Source organism: Eublepharis macularius, chromosome 1 (assembly GCF_028583425.1).
Source record: "Eublepharis macularius isolate TG4126 chromosome 1, MPM_Emac_v1.0, whole genome shotgun sequence".
In the NCBI taxonomy this organism is placed as follows: Eukaryota; Metazoa; Chordata; class Lepidosauria; order Squamata; family Eublepharidae; genus Eublepharis; species Eublepharis macularius.
In genome coordinates this window covers 228,077,980-228,091,034 of record NC_072790.1, presented here as the reverse complement: position 1 = coordinate 228,091,034, position 13,055 = coordinate 228,077,980, and the positions used below count along the sequence as shown (strand labels likewise).

The 13,055-nt window shown below is 50.8% G+C and overlaps 1 protein-coding gene across 1 annotated transcript in view; it reads left to right on the top strand.

Moving 5' to 3' along the window:
* ATG2A (autophagy related 2A) overlaps window positions 1-10,113 on the top strand; it is a 38,663-nt gene extending 28,550 nt beyond the window's left edge. Inside the window, exons 27-42 of the mRNA XM_054990865.1 lie at window positions 742-818; window positions 1,066-1,236; window positions 1,411-1,537; window positions 1,870-2,084; window positions 2,569-2,798; window positions 2,893-3,028; window positions 3,503-3,700; window positions 4,101-4,202; window positions 4,414-4,498; window positions 4,622-4,757; window positions 4,864-4,936; window positions 5,351-5,433; window positions 8,308-8,429; window positions 8,582-8,736; window positions 8,966-9,121; window positions 9,449-10,113. Coding sequence (XP_054846840.1) covers window positions 742-818; window positions 1,066-1,236; window positions 1,411-1,537; window positions 1,870-2,084; window positions 2,569-2,798; window positions 2,893-3,028; window positions 3,503-3,700; window positions 4,101-4,202; window positions 4,414-4,498; window positions 4,622-4,757; window positions 4,864-4,936; window positions 5,351-5,433; window positions 8,308-8,429; window positions 8,582-8,736; window positions 8,966-9,121; window positions 9,449-9,685 — 2,303 coding nt within the window. The 3' untranslated portion in view covers window positions 9,686-10,113. The remainder of the gene's footprint in view (window positions 1-741; window positions 819-1,065; window positions 1,237-1,410; window positions 1,538-1,869; window positions 2,085-2,568; window positions 2,799-2,892; window positions 3,029-3,502; window positions 3,701-4,100; window positions 4,203-4,413; window positions 4,499-4,621; window positions 4,758-4,863; window positions 4,937-5,350; window positions 5,434-8,307; window positions 8,430-8,581; window positions 8,737-8,965; window positions 9,122-9,448) is intronic.
* Window positions 10,114-13,055: the final 2,942 nt, after the last annotated feature.

Genomic DNA, 13,055 nt, shown 5'->3' with positions numbered 1-13,055 from the left:
TAACTACCTCATAGGGTTGTTGTGGGGATAAAATACATTATCCTGGGCAGTGAATAAACATGTACTAGAAGAATCAGGCCTCTTCTTTTAAACTATATTCAAGACTCTGTATTTGGGGGGCTCCCAGGTGCCATAATAGTCTTTGAGTCATAGCAAGATTCAAGCCCAATAGCACTTTTAAAAACTAACCAGCTATTCAGGGTATAAGCTTTCGAGAGTCAAGTATCTAATGAATGGCTCTTGACTCTGGGAAAGCTTATATCCTGAAAATCTTACTGGTCTTTAAGGTACTACTGGACTCAGATCTTGCTGTTCAACTGCAGACCAACACGGCTACCCTTGTGAGACATAGGATGTTCCATTCAGCGCCAGTGAAGAAGGGACACCTATTTAACACGGGGGGCCTTACAAAAAAGATGAAATTGACTCTTTTCAAAGGCAGGTTTGGATATTCAGCTGGGCTCTTGTATTTCCGTTTTGAGCCAGGGGGATGAGATTTCCACTATCCTGATTATTTAAGATTGGGCTGAGTTATGAATGGTTTGCTTTCTATGACAGGCAAGGCAAATGCTTCCATACTATATTGCCTCTTTGTAAACCAATGAAAGAAAAAAAAAGCAAGCTGTTAGAGATAGGTTGGACATCCAGGCATCTTGTTGTATTCTCCTCTCCTCCCAAGCATTTGAAGGAGAACCAAGAGTTCTGGGCCTGCCGGGATTACATCCTTTCTCTTGCTCTCAGATTACGTGTGTGTGGTAGATGTGGATCTGCTGGAGCTGGTGATCACCACGTGGAAGGGAGCTACGGATGGGAAGCTGGTGAGTGATCGGAGACCTTGTGTGTGGGGGGGGGGGACCTTTGCATGCTTCCTGCTCTGCATTAAGCAGTGGACTCTGGGTGCAAGGCCCTCCTTCCACAGAAATCCTCCGGAATTGTGTCACCTGAGCTGGGTTAACAAAAAAAAGAGGGCTTTGAAGGGTCCTGTTGCTTGTACCTTGTTACCCTCTTGAGATGAGGAAGAAAAGCAGTTTGAGGTTTTGACACTCTTCACCCATCTTGGCCCAGACCCGGCCGCTCTTTGAGCTTCGCTGTTCCAACAACGTGGTTCACGTGCACACCTGTGCAGACTCGTGCGCAGCACTTGCAAACCTCATACAGTACGTGGTGAACAACGGCGACCTGCACCCACCACCTCGCCACGACAGCCCCACCGAGATTGCTGGTCAGAAGGTGCAGGTGAGTGTGAAGGGTGGACCAAGAGCCTCCAACAGTAAAGCTGGGGTTTGGGGTTGCCGCCTCCTCAATCCATGCCCGTTATGCAGCGGCACCAGTAGGGTCTTGAGAAAGCCCTCTTCCTGGCAAGGGTGTCCCTACCCAGGCTTACTGAACCCTGTTCTCATTCTCTGCTAGCTGTCTGAGAGCCCGGCATCGCTGCCATCGTGCCCCCCTGTTGAGACAGCAGCCATTAACCAACGAGACCTCACAGATGCCCTCATTGACACGGAGCGGAGCCTCCGGGAGCTCTCTACTGAGACTGGTAAGCAAGGGAGAACGGCGTGCCAGGCTCATAGTTCTGAATCCTGCGAGAACCGCTTCTTCCCCTTTTTTTGCTACTTGCTTTTATTGAATGAAAACTCTGGATGTTTTGTTTGCTTAAAATTCTACCCACAATAAACAAACGAAACTCGCTGCCAGAATTTCAGACGCCTCTTTGTGCTCCTTGTTGAACAAAGGAAATCTTAAGCAACAAGAAGGGTAGCTTTTTCGCATTACATAGTAGCATAACTGGGCTATGAAACCAGAGCTATGAAACCTGGGCTATGAAACCAGAGCGGACCTTGCCCTGTATAATCTTGCCCCCTTTCCCAGGTGACTCTGAGCTCCAGCGGCAATCCTCTCCCGTCTCTGTGTACCTGTTCCCAGGGGAGAAGGGTGCTGCGGCCAAGGGAAGGGTCCCAGCCCCATCACCTGCCCCTGAAGGGAAAGGGCAGGATTTCAGCCCCTCGGAGGACAGCGAAGGCGAGAGCGAGGCTACGGACACGGATGACTTCTGCATCTTAGATGCCCCAGGCACAGGCATCCCGGTAAGGTCTTCATCCTCAACGAATATGGGAAACAGGAGCCCGAGCCTCTACCCCTTCCATCAAGAAGGGGTCCGTCAAGAAAAGCACCCTTGCTTTATGGTGTTGGAAAACTAACCTCTTTCATCTGTTTAGTGGTCTCTGTTGTACAACTCCTGCAGTTGTGTGCAGTTTGGAAGACCTTTTTATTGTTGTTTGCAACAGATTCAAGAACAGAATGTACCAAAATATGTGCTGGGGGGTGGGGGGGAGGTCAACAAGAGTGGATTAGGTAGGGGTGTGTGAGACATAACTTACTTTATAACTTCTAGACCGCCTTTCCCTGTAAGCAATGCAGATACTCCATGGCTAGCATAATCCATAAAACGTCTTGATAAAACCAGCATACAGTATAAGGGCGCAGTCAAGCGATGTTGGGTACTCAGCTCAAGGGTCGTCTTGACTGAAACCAGTGTGTCTGCTTGTGTCTGTTTCTCTGTCTCTGTAGCCCAGGGATGGTGAGCCAGTTGTGACGAAGCTTTTGGATGGGCCAGTCTGTATTCGGGAGGGCCACTTCTCCCGGCCGCTGGGCAGCACAGATTTGCTGAAGGCTCCCTCACGCTTCCCCATGCCCGAGAGCCGTGTCATGCTACGTGAGATTTCTGTGGTCTGGCATCTGTATGGTGGCAGAGACTTTGGGGTTGGGCGCTCCACCTCGGGTCATGTCCATTCCCCCAGGTGAGAGCATGGACACGCGCACCACGGTTGTATTTGCATTCGGTAGTCTCTGCTCTCTGTTGCTCACCTCCGGCCCCTCTCTTTCTAACGTCAGGGCAAAGCCATGTCTCTCCAGTGCCCGCTCCTCCCCTTCCCGCTCCTCGGTTACCAACAGGCCTCAGAATACTTGGCGGGCCCAGGGAGGTACCGGTCGGATTCATGACCTGCTAATGGAGATCCAGCTGACAAAAGTGAGTGCCGGCAGCCTGGGAGGGACTGAGCACAGGCATGTGCAGCTCCTCTCCGTTTAGTTCATTTGTACACGTGGATGGCTTTGACTACCCAGAAGGCCTTTGGGCCAGAGGAGTTCCTTGTGAGAGCCTGTAGGGCGTATCAGTCACAGTTCTGGGCTGGGATCTGGGAGACCCGCGTTCCAGTTTCCACTCTGCCACGTCAGCTTGCTGGGTGACCTCCTCTCTCGGCTTAACCCATCACACAGAGGAGTTGTTGTTGTGAGGGTAAAATGGAGAAGGGGAGAGTATCCTGTGCCATTTTGGGTCACCGCTGGGCGAAAAGCAAGGATGTGTAAATACCTAAATGAATTGAATTGTGGGGCAGGCACTGGGGGCACCTTCCTGCGTCTCCGCAGCTGTCTGAAAATGGCACCGAGGGGGGGATGATCTGCCTCCGTCTCCTTCACCTCCCACAATCCCTTCCTTCCTCAGGTGAGCTTTCAGCATGAGACGTACCCCATGGGGACACCTGAGAAGCCAGCCCTGGAGTTGGGGGAGCAGCCCCTGGCCAGGCAGGTGTTCATTGTCCAAGAGCTAGAGATCCGGGATCGCTTGGCCTCCTCCCAAATCAACAAGTTCCTCTACCTGTACAGCAGCGAGTGCATGCCTCGGCGCACCCACTCCAACATGGTACGGGCTCATCGTGGGCAGCGTTAAGGAAGAAGCTCCGTTTCTTGGATTATGGGAGGGCTGTTGTTTTTGAGCGCCAGGTGCAGGACCAAGAAACAGAACTGTTTCAAAGACTCTGATGCTGGGCTCACTGCCCAGCCTTTTCTCGGTCTTGTGGCCTCCTTCCTGCTTGAAGGGAGCTTTACACCTCTGGAATCAGGTAGTGGAGGTGGTGTTCAGTTACCCTCTTGGATACCCAATGAGGCTCATTGACTCCTTTTGGCTGCTCGCTCTGGCATGACAGTTGCTAGCAGGATGGCTCCATAACTGGGGTGTTGCTTGGCCCAGCAAGCAGCCCAGGGGTTGGATCCCCCTCTGGGACTGCAGGAGAGTGACGCTCTGCCTCTTTACCCCTCGACAGCTCACTATCAAAGCCCTCCATGTCTGCCCAGAAGCTGGCCTGGGGGGTCCGGAGTGCTGTCTTCGTGTCTCTCTGATGCCTCTGAGGCTGAACATTGACCAGGTAGAATGAGATTGATGCTATCACAAAGTGGGCAGCAGGGGAAAGTTGCTGAACACCCTTATTCCAGCCGGGGAAGGGTAGGTGGCTGGGTTAGTGATGACATTCCCTTGAAATACCTGAATGTGCCGATCCTGTCTTTTCCTTAGCTGGAACTAGAGAGGATGGCTAGGGGGGTAGGGGACTCCCTTTCACCCCTTTGTTTTCTCTCCAGGATGCCTTGTTCTTCCTGAAGGACTTTTTCAGCAGCTTGGCTGCCAGCATTAACCCCGTAGTGCCCTTTGAGGCTGGGCCTGAAGGTGAGCCTGGCCTTAGCACTCCGTCTTGGCTAGCTTTCCCTTCCTCTTGGCAGTGTGGCTGTGGCCTAGCTGGGAAGTCCATCCCGTGATGCTGCCCCTGCTTTCTGTTCCCCCCCTCCATAGGTCGCACAGAGTCCCTGGGGAAGGAGCCTGAGGGAGCCGAGGGTGAGATGACGGCTTCGATGGAGACCACATTCAGTGAAAACAGCTCCTTGTCCAACACTTCCTCTTCCTCCTCTGACCAGCCTGTTTACTTCCGGTAAACAAGTGCCACAGGGAGGGAAGAGAGGGAGGAGGGAGGAGGAGGCTTTGCTGGAGAAGTTTTCCCTCACCTTCTCTCCCACTGGCTTGATTTCTACCCCCAGAGAGTTCCGGTTCACCTCCGAAGTGCCCATCTGGCTGGACTATCACGGCAAACACGTGACCGTGGACCAGGTGGTGAGTAGCAGAGCCAGGAAAAGTTCATCCATCTCCAGGCATTGCGAATTCACTCCGGAAACCGGTCCTTGCCCCTGCTTTTCCAGCTGGGTTGAAATGGGCGCACAGTCCAGAGGCCACTTTTTAGCCTCTCTCTTACACAGACTGTCAGGCAGCCCTTTCTGTGTCGTGCCTTCCTGCTTCAGCGGGAAAAACTTAAAGGCATCTAGCAAAAGAGACGTCAAGTCCAAATGCTTTCAAGCCAGCTTTGCTGTTTCCCTCCTGCTCAGGAGATTCCTCTCCCCTCCTAACCATGGCCCTGCTTGCCTCTTATGCTGGGGGAGGGGAGGGGGGAGAGAGAGTGAGAGTGTGAGAGAGAGTGAGTAAGTGTACATTTCCTCGTAGCCCCTCTCTCATGACTTCCTGTTTTCTTAGGGCACTTTTGCTGGCATCCTGATCGGCCTGGCACAGCTCAATTGCTCCGAGCTCAAACTCAAAAGGCTTTGCTGTCGACATGGGTGAGACGCCTGGGGTGGAGGGTCGGAGAAGAAGTCCAGCTTTTCGTTCTTGCTGTTGCAGTGACATGTCCTTTACAAGAAGAACTGAGCTTTGTACACGCACGTGTGCGTGTATGTGTGCACATGCACTGTTACCTCCCCCCCATTCACATACACTATTAATATAGCCACAGGGATTGTATGCAAAAAGGTTTTTTGTTTTTTGTTTCGAGCAGTTCACGAAATTGTGTCCGTTTATCAAAAACTACATTTGGCATTCATTGGCCTTCCTCGCTCCCTCTTACAAAGTATTCCGAATGTCAGTTTGATGAAAAATAGCAAATTATGGAAAGCTAGTAGTCTTTCTGTAGCATCGTCATTGCACATGGCAAGTTTTCAGAATAGCATTAATGCTTTTAAATAGGTCCCTACCTCAAGGAGCTTGCAGTCAGGATTTGAACCACAAAGGAGACAGTGAGAAGGAAACATGGGATGAATGTGAGTGATGAATGCGTGGCTGAGCGAGTGCCAGAACTAGGATCTGGCAGAGCCGGGTTCAAATCCCCACCCTACCTACCATGGAAGCTCACTGGGTGATCTTGGGCCAGTGACACACGCAGCCTAACCTGTCTCCTATGGTTGTTGTAAAATGAAAGAGAGGAGAATGATGTAAGCAATTTTGGGTTCCAGTTGGGGGGAAAGGTAGAATATAAACAAAGTAAAATAAAAATAAATAAGAATGCAGTGACTCACCCTTAGGTTGCACTGCAGGTGGGGACCACGAGAGCTGAATTTGCTGAGCTAGACGGTAAATGAGATTTCTCTGATGGAGGGAGCAATGCAGTTGACACAATTGGTTAACAAAATTGCAGGCCGCTTTTAAGTTCTTGGGACAAGTTCTGTTGCTCCCTTTGAGAGGACGTGTCAACCATGCAGGATTGGACATAGAGAGGTAATAACAGGGAAACCCCTAAGGGAGGCAGCATGTTGAATATGGTGGCACGTGCATTCTGAACAGTCGGAAGTTCTTGCTTTCCCTATGTGAAGAACTCCCAGGTGACTGTTCCTTTTAGCTGTGATGCTGTGCTCAGGAACAGCGCCTCTGGAGTTTGCAGGGAGCCTGGACACTGAATCGCTTCCAGATTTTGCTATGGAAAATGCAGCTAAAACTTTGGGCGGAGGATTTGTTACCAGAACTCAGTATGTGACACCTAGAGTCAGTGGTTGCTTTACTGTGGTTTCTTCATTCAATGTGTGTGTTATGTGCTGTCAAGTCGCCTCCAACTTATGGCAACTTTATGAAGGAAAGACCTCTAGAATGTCCTATCATTAACAGACTTGCTCAGATCCTGCAAACTGGAGGACATGGCTTCTTTTATTGAGTCAAACCATCTCGTTTTAGGTCTTCCTCTTTTCCTACTGCCTTCGACTTTTCCTAGCATTATTTTTTCCAGAAAATCTTGTCTTCTCATGATGTGACCAAAGTATTATAGCCTTAGTTTTGCCATTTTGGCTTGTAGGGAGAATTCAGGCTTGATTTGTCTAGTACCCACTTATTTGGGTGGGAGAGTAGCTGTCAGAAATCTCAGTGGATGAGGCATGCCAGGGTCCCACTTCAGTGCAGGGAGATGAGAGAGCTTCCAGTTGTGGCAATGTCTCCTAATTCTATGGAAGTTATTGCAGAATTAGGGGGGGGCATACAGTTCTGTGGCAGTCTGCAGGTTTTCTTGCTCAAAACAGAGTCACGGAAAAGCGTATCCAGAATCAAAAGCAAACCGTGACCTACTTACTATACCGATTCAAAGCTACAGTATACCAAAATAACAGAAGTCTTTTATATCATAGAATCAATAACAATTCAAAATAAACTCAAAATGGTTATATAGCTGGCAACAGTCAATTCGTGGAAAGTACAGTACATGAAGCAGCTAGCAGCGTCATACAGTAAACAGAATACAAAGTGCAAAAGTGCTAATAGATTCTTAGTCTTAAGGTGCAAAAGCTAGCTTCAAATGACCGCACCTCCATATGCCACAGAATACAAATTCTGACTTCATAAGTGACAAACCGAAGTACAGAGGTATAATCCAAATTCCAATAGCAGCAAAAAGCTTGCAGTAATTTATACATAAAGAATTCCAAATGAAAGAATAGTAACCGCAACGGGTTTGCTAGCGAGGATTCCCGTTTCCGATATCCCCTTCCTCCTGGCAGTTACCAAAGAGACAAATCAAGGTGTGTCACGTATCAGTTTCCATGATATTTCCTGGACACTGGCAAAAGTGGTATGAATTACGCAAAATAAGAGATTATAAAAGTTCTCTGAACTTGCAAAATGGGAACATGTCCCAGAATTCAGGTTTCTTCCACAGCATTGAAGCTTGCTTGAGTGAACCTTGGGCCAATCACACTTTCAGCCTCTGCCGCCTCTCAGGGTTGTGAGCATTAAATGGAAGAGGGAATGACAATATAAGCCCCTGTGGGTCCCCACTGGTAGAAAAGGCAGTGGTATAAATGAAGGAAAGAAATAACATTCAATTTCTATACCACCCTTCAGGACAACTTAATGCCCAGTCAGAGCAGTTTACAAAGTGTGTTGTTATCTTCACAACAATCACCCTGTGAGGTGGGTGGGGCTGAGAGCTCTGGAAGAGCTGTGACTGACCCAAGGTCACCCAGCGGGTTTCAAGCGGAGGAGTGGGGAATCAAATCTGGCTTTCCAGATTAGAGTCCTGCTACATCAAACTCGGTCACTGTGTATGGAGAGCCGCAGCTGAGACTAATCTCTGCCTGAGGGTCATCTTGTAGGGACTGGGGGTGGGACCCTGTATCATGCCTCCAGTGCGAGGGAGGCCCTACTAATGAGCCATCTGACCTCTGTCGTTCCCTCCTAAGGCTCCTGGGTGTAGAGAAAGTCGTGAGCTATGCACTGACTGAATGGCTGACGGATATCCGCAAGAACCAGCTGCCGGGCATCCTGGGAGGCGTGGGCCCCATGCACTCAGTGGTGCAGCTCTGTAAGTTGCCGCAAAGGAAGAATTGAGCCACTTGGGCTGGGAAAGGGCAGTGGCGGCAGCAAGAGAGGTGGCTTTCCACTAAGTGTGTGTGGAGGGGGGGTGTGAGGTTCTGAAAGCTGCCATCCCCAAAGCTCTCTCTCTCTCCCCCCCAGTCCACGGCCTGCGTGACCTCTTCTGGCTACCCATTGAACAGTATCGCAAGGATGGGCGCATCATCCGTGGCCTGCAGCGTGGCGCCGCCTCCTTTGGCACCTCTACTGCCTCTGCAGCGCTAGAGCTCAGCAATCGCCTAGTGCAAGCCATTCAGGTTGGGATGATGTGAGGGGCGGGCCTGGTTCCTGCCTGCCCTTGTGCTTTCTAGCCAAGGCATTAAAATCTGAGTAGAAGCCGTTGACCTTTTCCTTCTCTTCCTAAAGCCTGCTTGATCTTTTGCACCAGGCACTACTCTTGAGATCTGTCTGTCCCTCCTGCAGGGTGGAAGGATAGATAGGATGCATCTCTCTTCACTACCTACAATCTCTTTTCTTGCTTTTTAGGCCACAGCGGAGACTGTCTATGATATCCTGTCCCCTACAGCCCCTCCTATGACGCGCACCCTTCTGGACAAGAAATACACCCGCAAGCTGCGGCGTGGCCAGCAACCAGCAGATCTGCGGGAAGGCATGGCCAAGGCTTACGACACTGTGCGAGAGGTAACGTCCCTTTTGCTGCTCCCTGTGGGTGCCAGGCTGCAGTAGAAATGGTGATTCTGGCCATTGGAGACACCTTTGCTAGTTGAAGTGGTATGGGGGTTCCAGATTGCCACTTTGGGGGTTTATATCCTGCCGTGGGCTGACTTTCTGTGTGAAATGGGAGAGGCTACCAGATCTTTCTTGTGACATCTGTTTAGCTTTCTCTTCCTACCTTGCTTTTTAGTTCCTTTGGGTGGGGAGAATGTCGGGGGCTCCTTAATTGGTTGTGCTTGAACGGGCCCCCCACTCTCCCCCTCTGCCATGCTTTCTGTTCTCCACATCCTGCAGGGAGTCATTGACACAGCCCAGGCTATCTGTGACGTGGCAACCCGTGGCCATGAGCAGAAAGGCATTACGGGAGCAGTGGGGGGTGTCCTGCGGCAGATTCCACCCACAGTGGTGAAACCACTCATCGTGGCCTCGGAAGCCACCTCCAACCTCCTCGGGGGAATGCGGAACCAGATCAAGCCCGACGCTCGCAAGGAGGAGTCTCTGAAGTGGCGGTCAGAGGATGCCCAGGAGTGACAGGCGCCAGCAAAGCCCGTGGACCCAGACCCAGACCAGGAGCAGGGGGGTGGGGGCTGTGCCTCTTAACTAAACCGGATGTTGCATAGCCATCAAAGGATGCAGCCTCCCCTTCCTCAGTCTCCCCATGTGAAGAACCTTTCAGGGGCGGGATGGAGAGTGAGAAGAACCGTCTGTGTCGGTGAGAATTTAGGGGGTTGGCTTAGCTCAATATGCACGAAGCATACGAGAAGCATCCTGGGGTTGGTGCCAACTTCTTCCCCACCCTTTCTCATGTGGCTTCAGTCTTATTTTTGTACTTTCCCGGAGTAAATTTGCCATCCAGCTGGTGCATGATCTGCAGCTGCTCCCTCCCCCCCCCCCAGTGAAAGGGGGAGGGAGAAGAGGGGAGAAGAACAATTGAACAATTAAAGGACATTGTGACTTGGCTTCAGCTCCTAGTGTGGTTGGATGGGGGCAGAGGTGCATGACTGGGTCATCTAATTTTTTGCTGCCTCCTGCCCAAACTAGAGCTCCTGGCCTTGGGGAAGCTGCACAGCTCGGAATCTTACCGCCTCTCTGTAGGGGCAACCCCATACAGTACTAGTAGCATAATTCTTTCTGCATGAAGAGGCCGGATACTAGATGGGAAACGAAAGTGGATTGGACAGAGTAATGGGGTGGGCTTGGGCAGCTGGGAAGGCGCCAGTAAGGCTGTTCTGGGTGGGCAGGGGGGGCAGGTAGGTGACCACGAGCAATTGGCAGAGGCGGCCCATGTTGGGCAGAGACCCGGAATAACATTTTTTTTTTGCATCTGGTTCAGGAAAGAAACACCCTTGGATCCAAGCTGCAATGCTCCTTGTGGCCTCTGGGAGGGGGCAGAGTTGAACCGTGAAGTTTCTTCTTTGTTTCACGGAGTGAAATGGGACTGTGCTTCTTGTAAAGGGAACTGGGTCCCTGTGGGCTCAGCAGTGTTGTTGTCCAGGGGTAACGAGTGGGTGGGCCCTTACTCAAGGTGCTGGATTAACTGCCTCCTTTTCCTGCACAGCTCGGAGGTGCCAGTGCTGCCTCCTTACTGTTCCGGTGTTACACATGTGGGGGGTGGGGAGGGACAGATACACCTTTCCAGGCAACTTTTCCGAGAGAAGTGCTGGGATTCAAATGTGTCATTTCTGTACGCCTACAAGGAAGGAGGGATCATTTCCCTCCACCCCCATTGTCTCATTTTCTTTCTCCTGCTACACCTTGTTAGGAAGAGAAAACCATATCCATGGCAACCTGTTTTATAAAAAGGAAATGCTTGTTGAGGAGGCTGGTGTGAGAGTGCAGGAGGGGGGAGGGGCCAGTGCTCCAGCTGCCAGGAGGGGAAGCCTCTGCTGCCCGCCCTTTGGCGCTCAGCCTGGGACGGGGCATTCTGAAGAGGCTTGTTTGTGTCCAGTTGCCCGGGCAATGCAGCAAAACGTGATGCGCCCAGGAGAGCGCAGAGCCCTGTGTGGAATGTTAAGCAGGCATCTGGACCCAGCCGAGCTACCTTCTCGGAGCAAGTGGGAGGTCAGAGGCCAAAGTTGCAGGACAGGTCGAATTTGTTCTTGGCCTGCTTTCAGTTTCCCTGCAGGCTTGGGTGTGGTGCTTTTCAAATTCTTTCCTATATCCCTAAGAACTCGATGCTTGCATGCTCCTCTCCAAGAGGCCCCGGGTTCTTCCTCGGCTGCCCCGTTCATGACTGTCTGGCACCAGGCCCCCAAGCCAAACAATGGAACGGGAGAGGAGGAAGCAGCTTCACCGGAGATTCTTTTGCCACAAAAAAGTTTTTTATGGGAGCTTGGGTGGGTTAAATTGCAAATAAATAAAGCAACCCCACTTTTGGAACAGACAGTATTTTATTTAGGAGAACGTAATGTTTTTCGGAGACAGGACCCTCCCCTCTCCACCTCAGATGCACAAGCTCTGCTGGCCTGCGCAGCATCCCAGACAGACACTGCCTGGCACTGAAGCTAGCCTTATGCCAGGAGGTGATAAGATCTCTTCAAGAGCCCCATTCTCCCAGAATGTATGACCGTTCCACTGTTTGCACTGCCAGGAGAGAGGTGGAAAAAGAATTTCGCAGGGTCTTTGCATTAAGCTGCTGCTGCGGCTTCTGCTGCTGCTCCTCAAAGTTTCAGTATTGCAGATACTCTAGGAGGGAGAGGCAGGGGGCAGAGAATGATGCCATATCCAGTCACTAGCCCTGTTTGCATGTTACAGTGAATGCACATACATCCTGCATGCACGTGCGTGCATCTGTAAAAAAGAGCCAACTTGAGTTCACTTTACATGTGAAACAACCAATATCTGGACAAACGTGGAGTTTAAAATCACAAGTTCAGCTATACATGTGTTGAATGTAACATGAGAATTTCTCAATGCGCACATAAATAATAACACTTTGTAAACCGCTCTGAGTGGGCATTAAGTTGTCCTGAAGGGCGGTATATAAATCGAATGTTATTATTATATTATTATTAAAGAAAAATCAAGTGTACACTATACAAGGATTGTACGGGCGTTCACCGTTAACTTGTGAGCAGGGCTCAAGCCACTACTGGAGCGGTGGTGGCTTTTTTGGTTTTGTTCTAGTCCTTTTGCCTTATTTGAACTGACTGTATTCCAGAAAGGGGTGGACTGAAATTATCAGCTGGGGGTAGAAGCTCACAGGCGTGCTGGGCCTGGTCATTGCCTCTTGCCTGCTCCTGGCTTTTCTCTCCCTATCCTTCCACCCCTGGCCAGCGAGCAGCGTGCAGGTGAACACGTATCCTCCAAGCAAAGGCAAAGCAAAAGTGGCAAGTTCGGGGGAGGGAAGGTCCATGGCTCAGTGGTAGAGCATCTGCTTGGCATGCACAAAGTTCCCAGTTCAATCCTGGACGTCTCCAAAAGGTTAATGTAGTAGGTGATGTGAAAGACCTCGCTCTGAGACCCTGGAGAGCTGCTGCCAGTCAGATCCTAGTAGTGACTTGGAGAGAGCGATCTTCAGATTCAGCAAAAGGCAGCTTCTCGTGTTCAGGGACTAATGGGAGGGTTGTTGAACTGCATTTTAATATCTGGCATTTTTTTGCACATGGTAGCAGTCCCTCAGTCTGTGCACACCTTGCCTTCCTCAGCCAAAAGGCTGCATTACACCACCCTCTTCCCATACATGGTACATGAAGAAAGTCCTTGACAGGGATCAAATATACAAATGATCCTTTTGGAAGTTCTTGACAATTTGCCTCCCTGTGCACAGGAAGCCATGGGCTGCAGCTTCCCTTGGGAGACAGCTGTGATCGCTCTGTGCCGGCCTCCATCCAGACTCCCTGCCAGCCCTTTTCTACCTCCTCTTTTTGGGATCGAGTGCTGGCAAACAGCCACGCCAGGC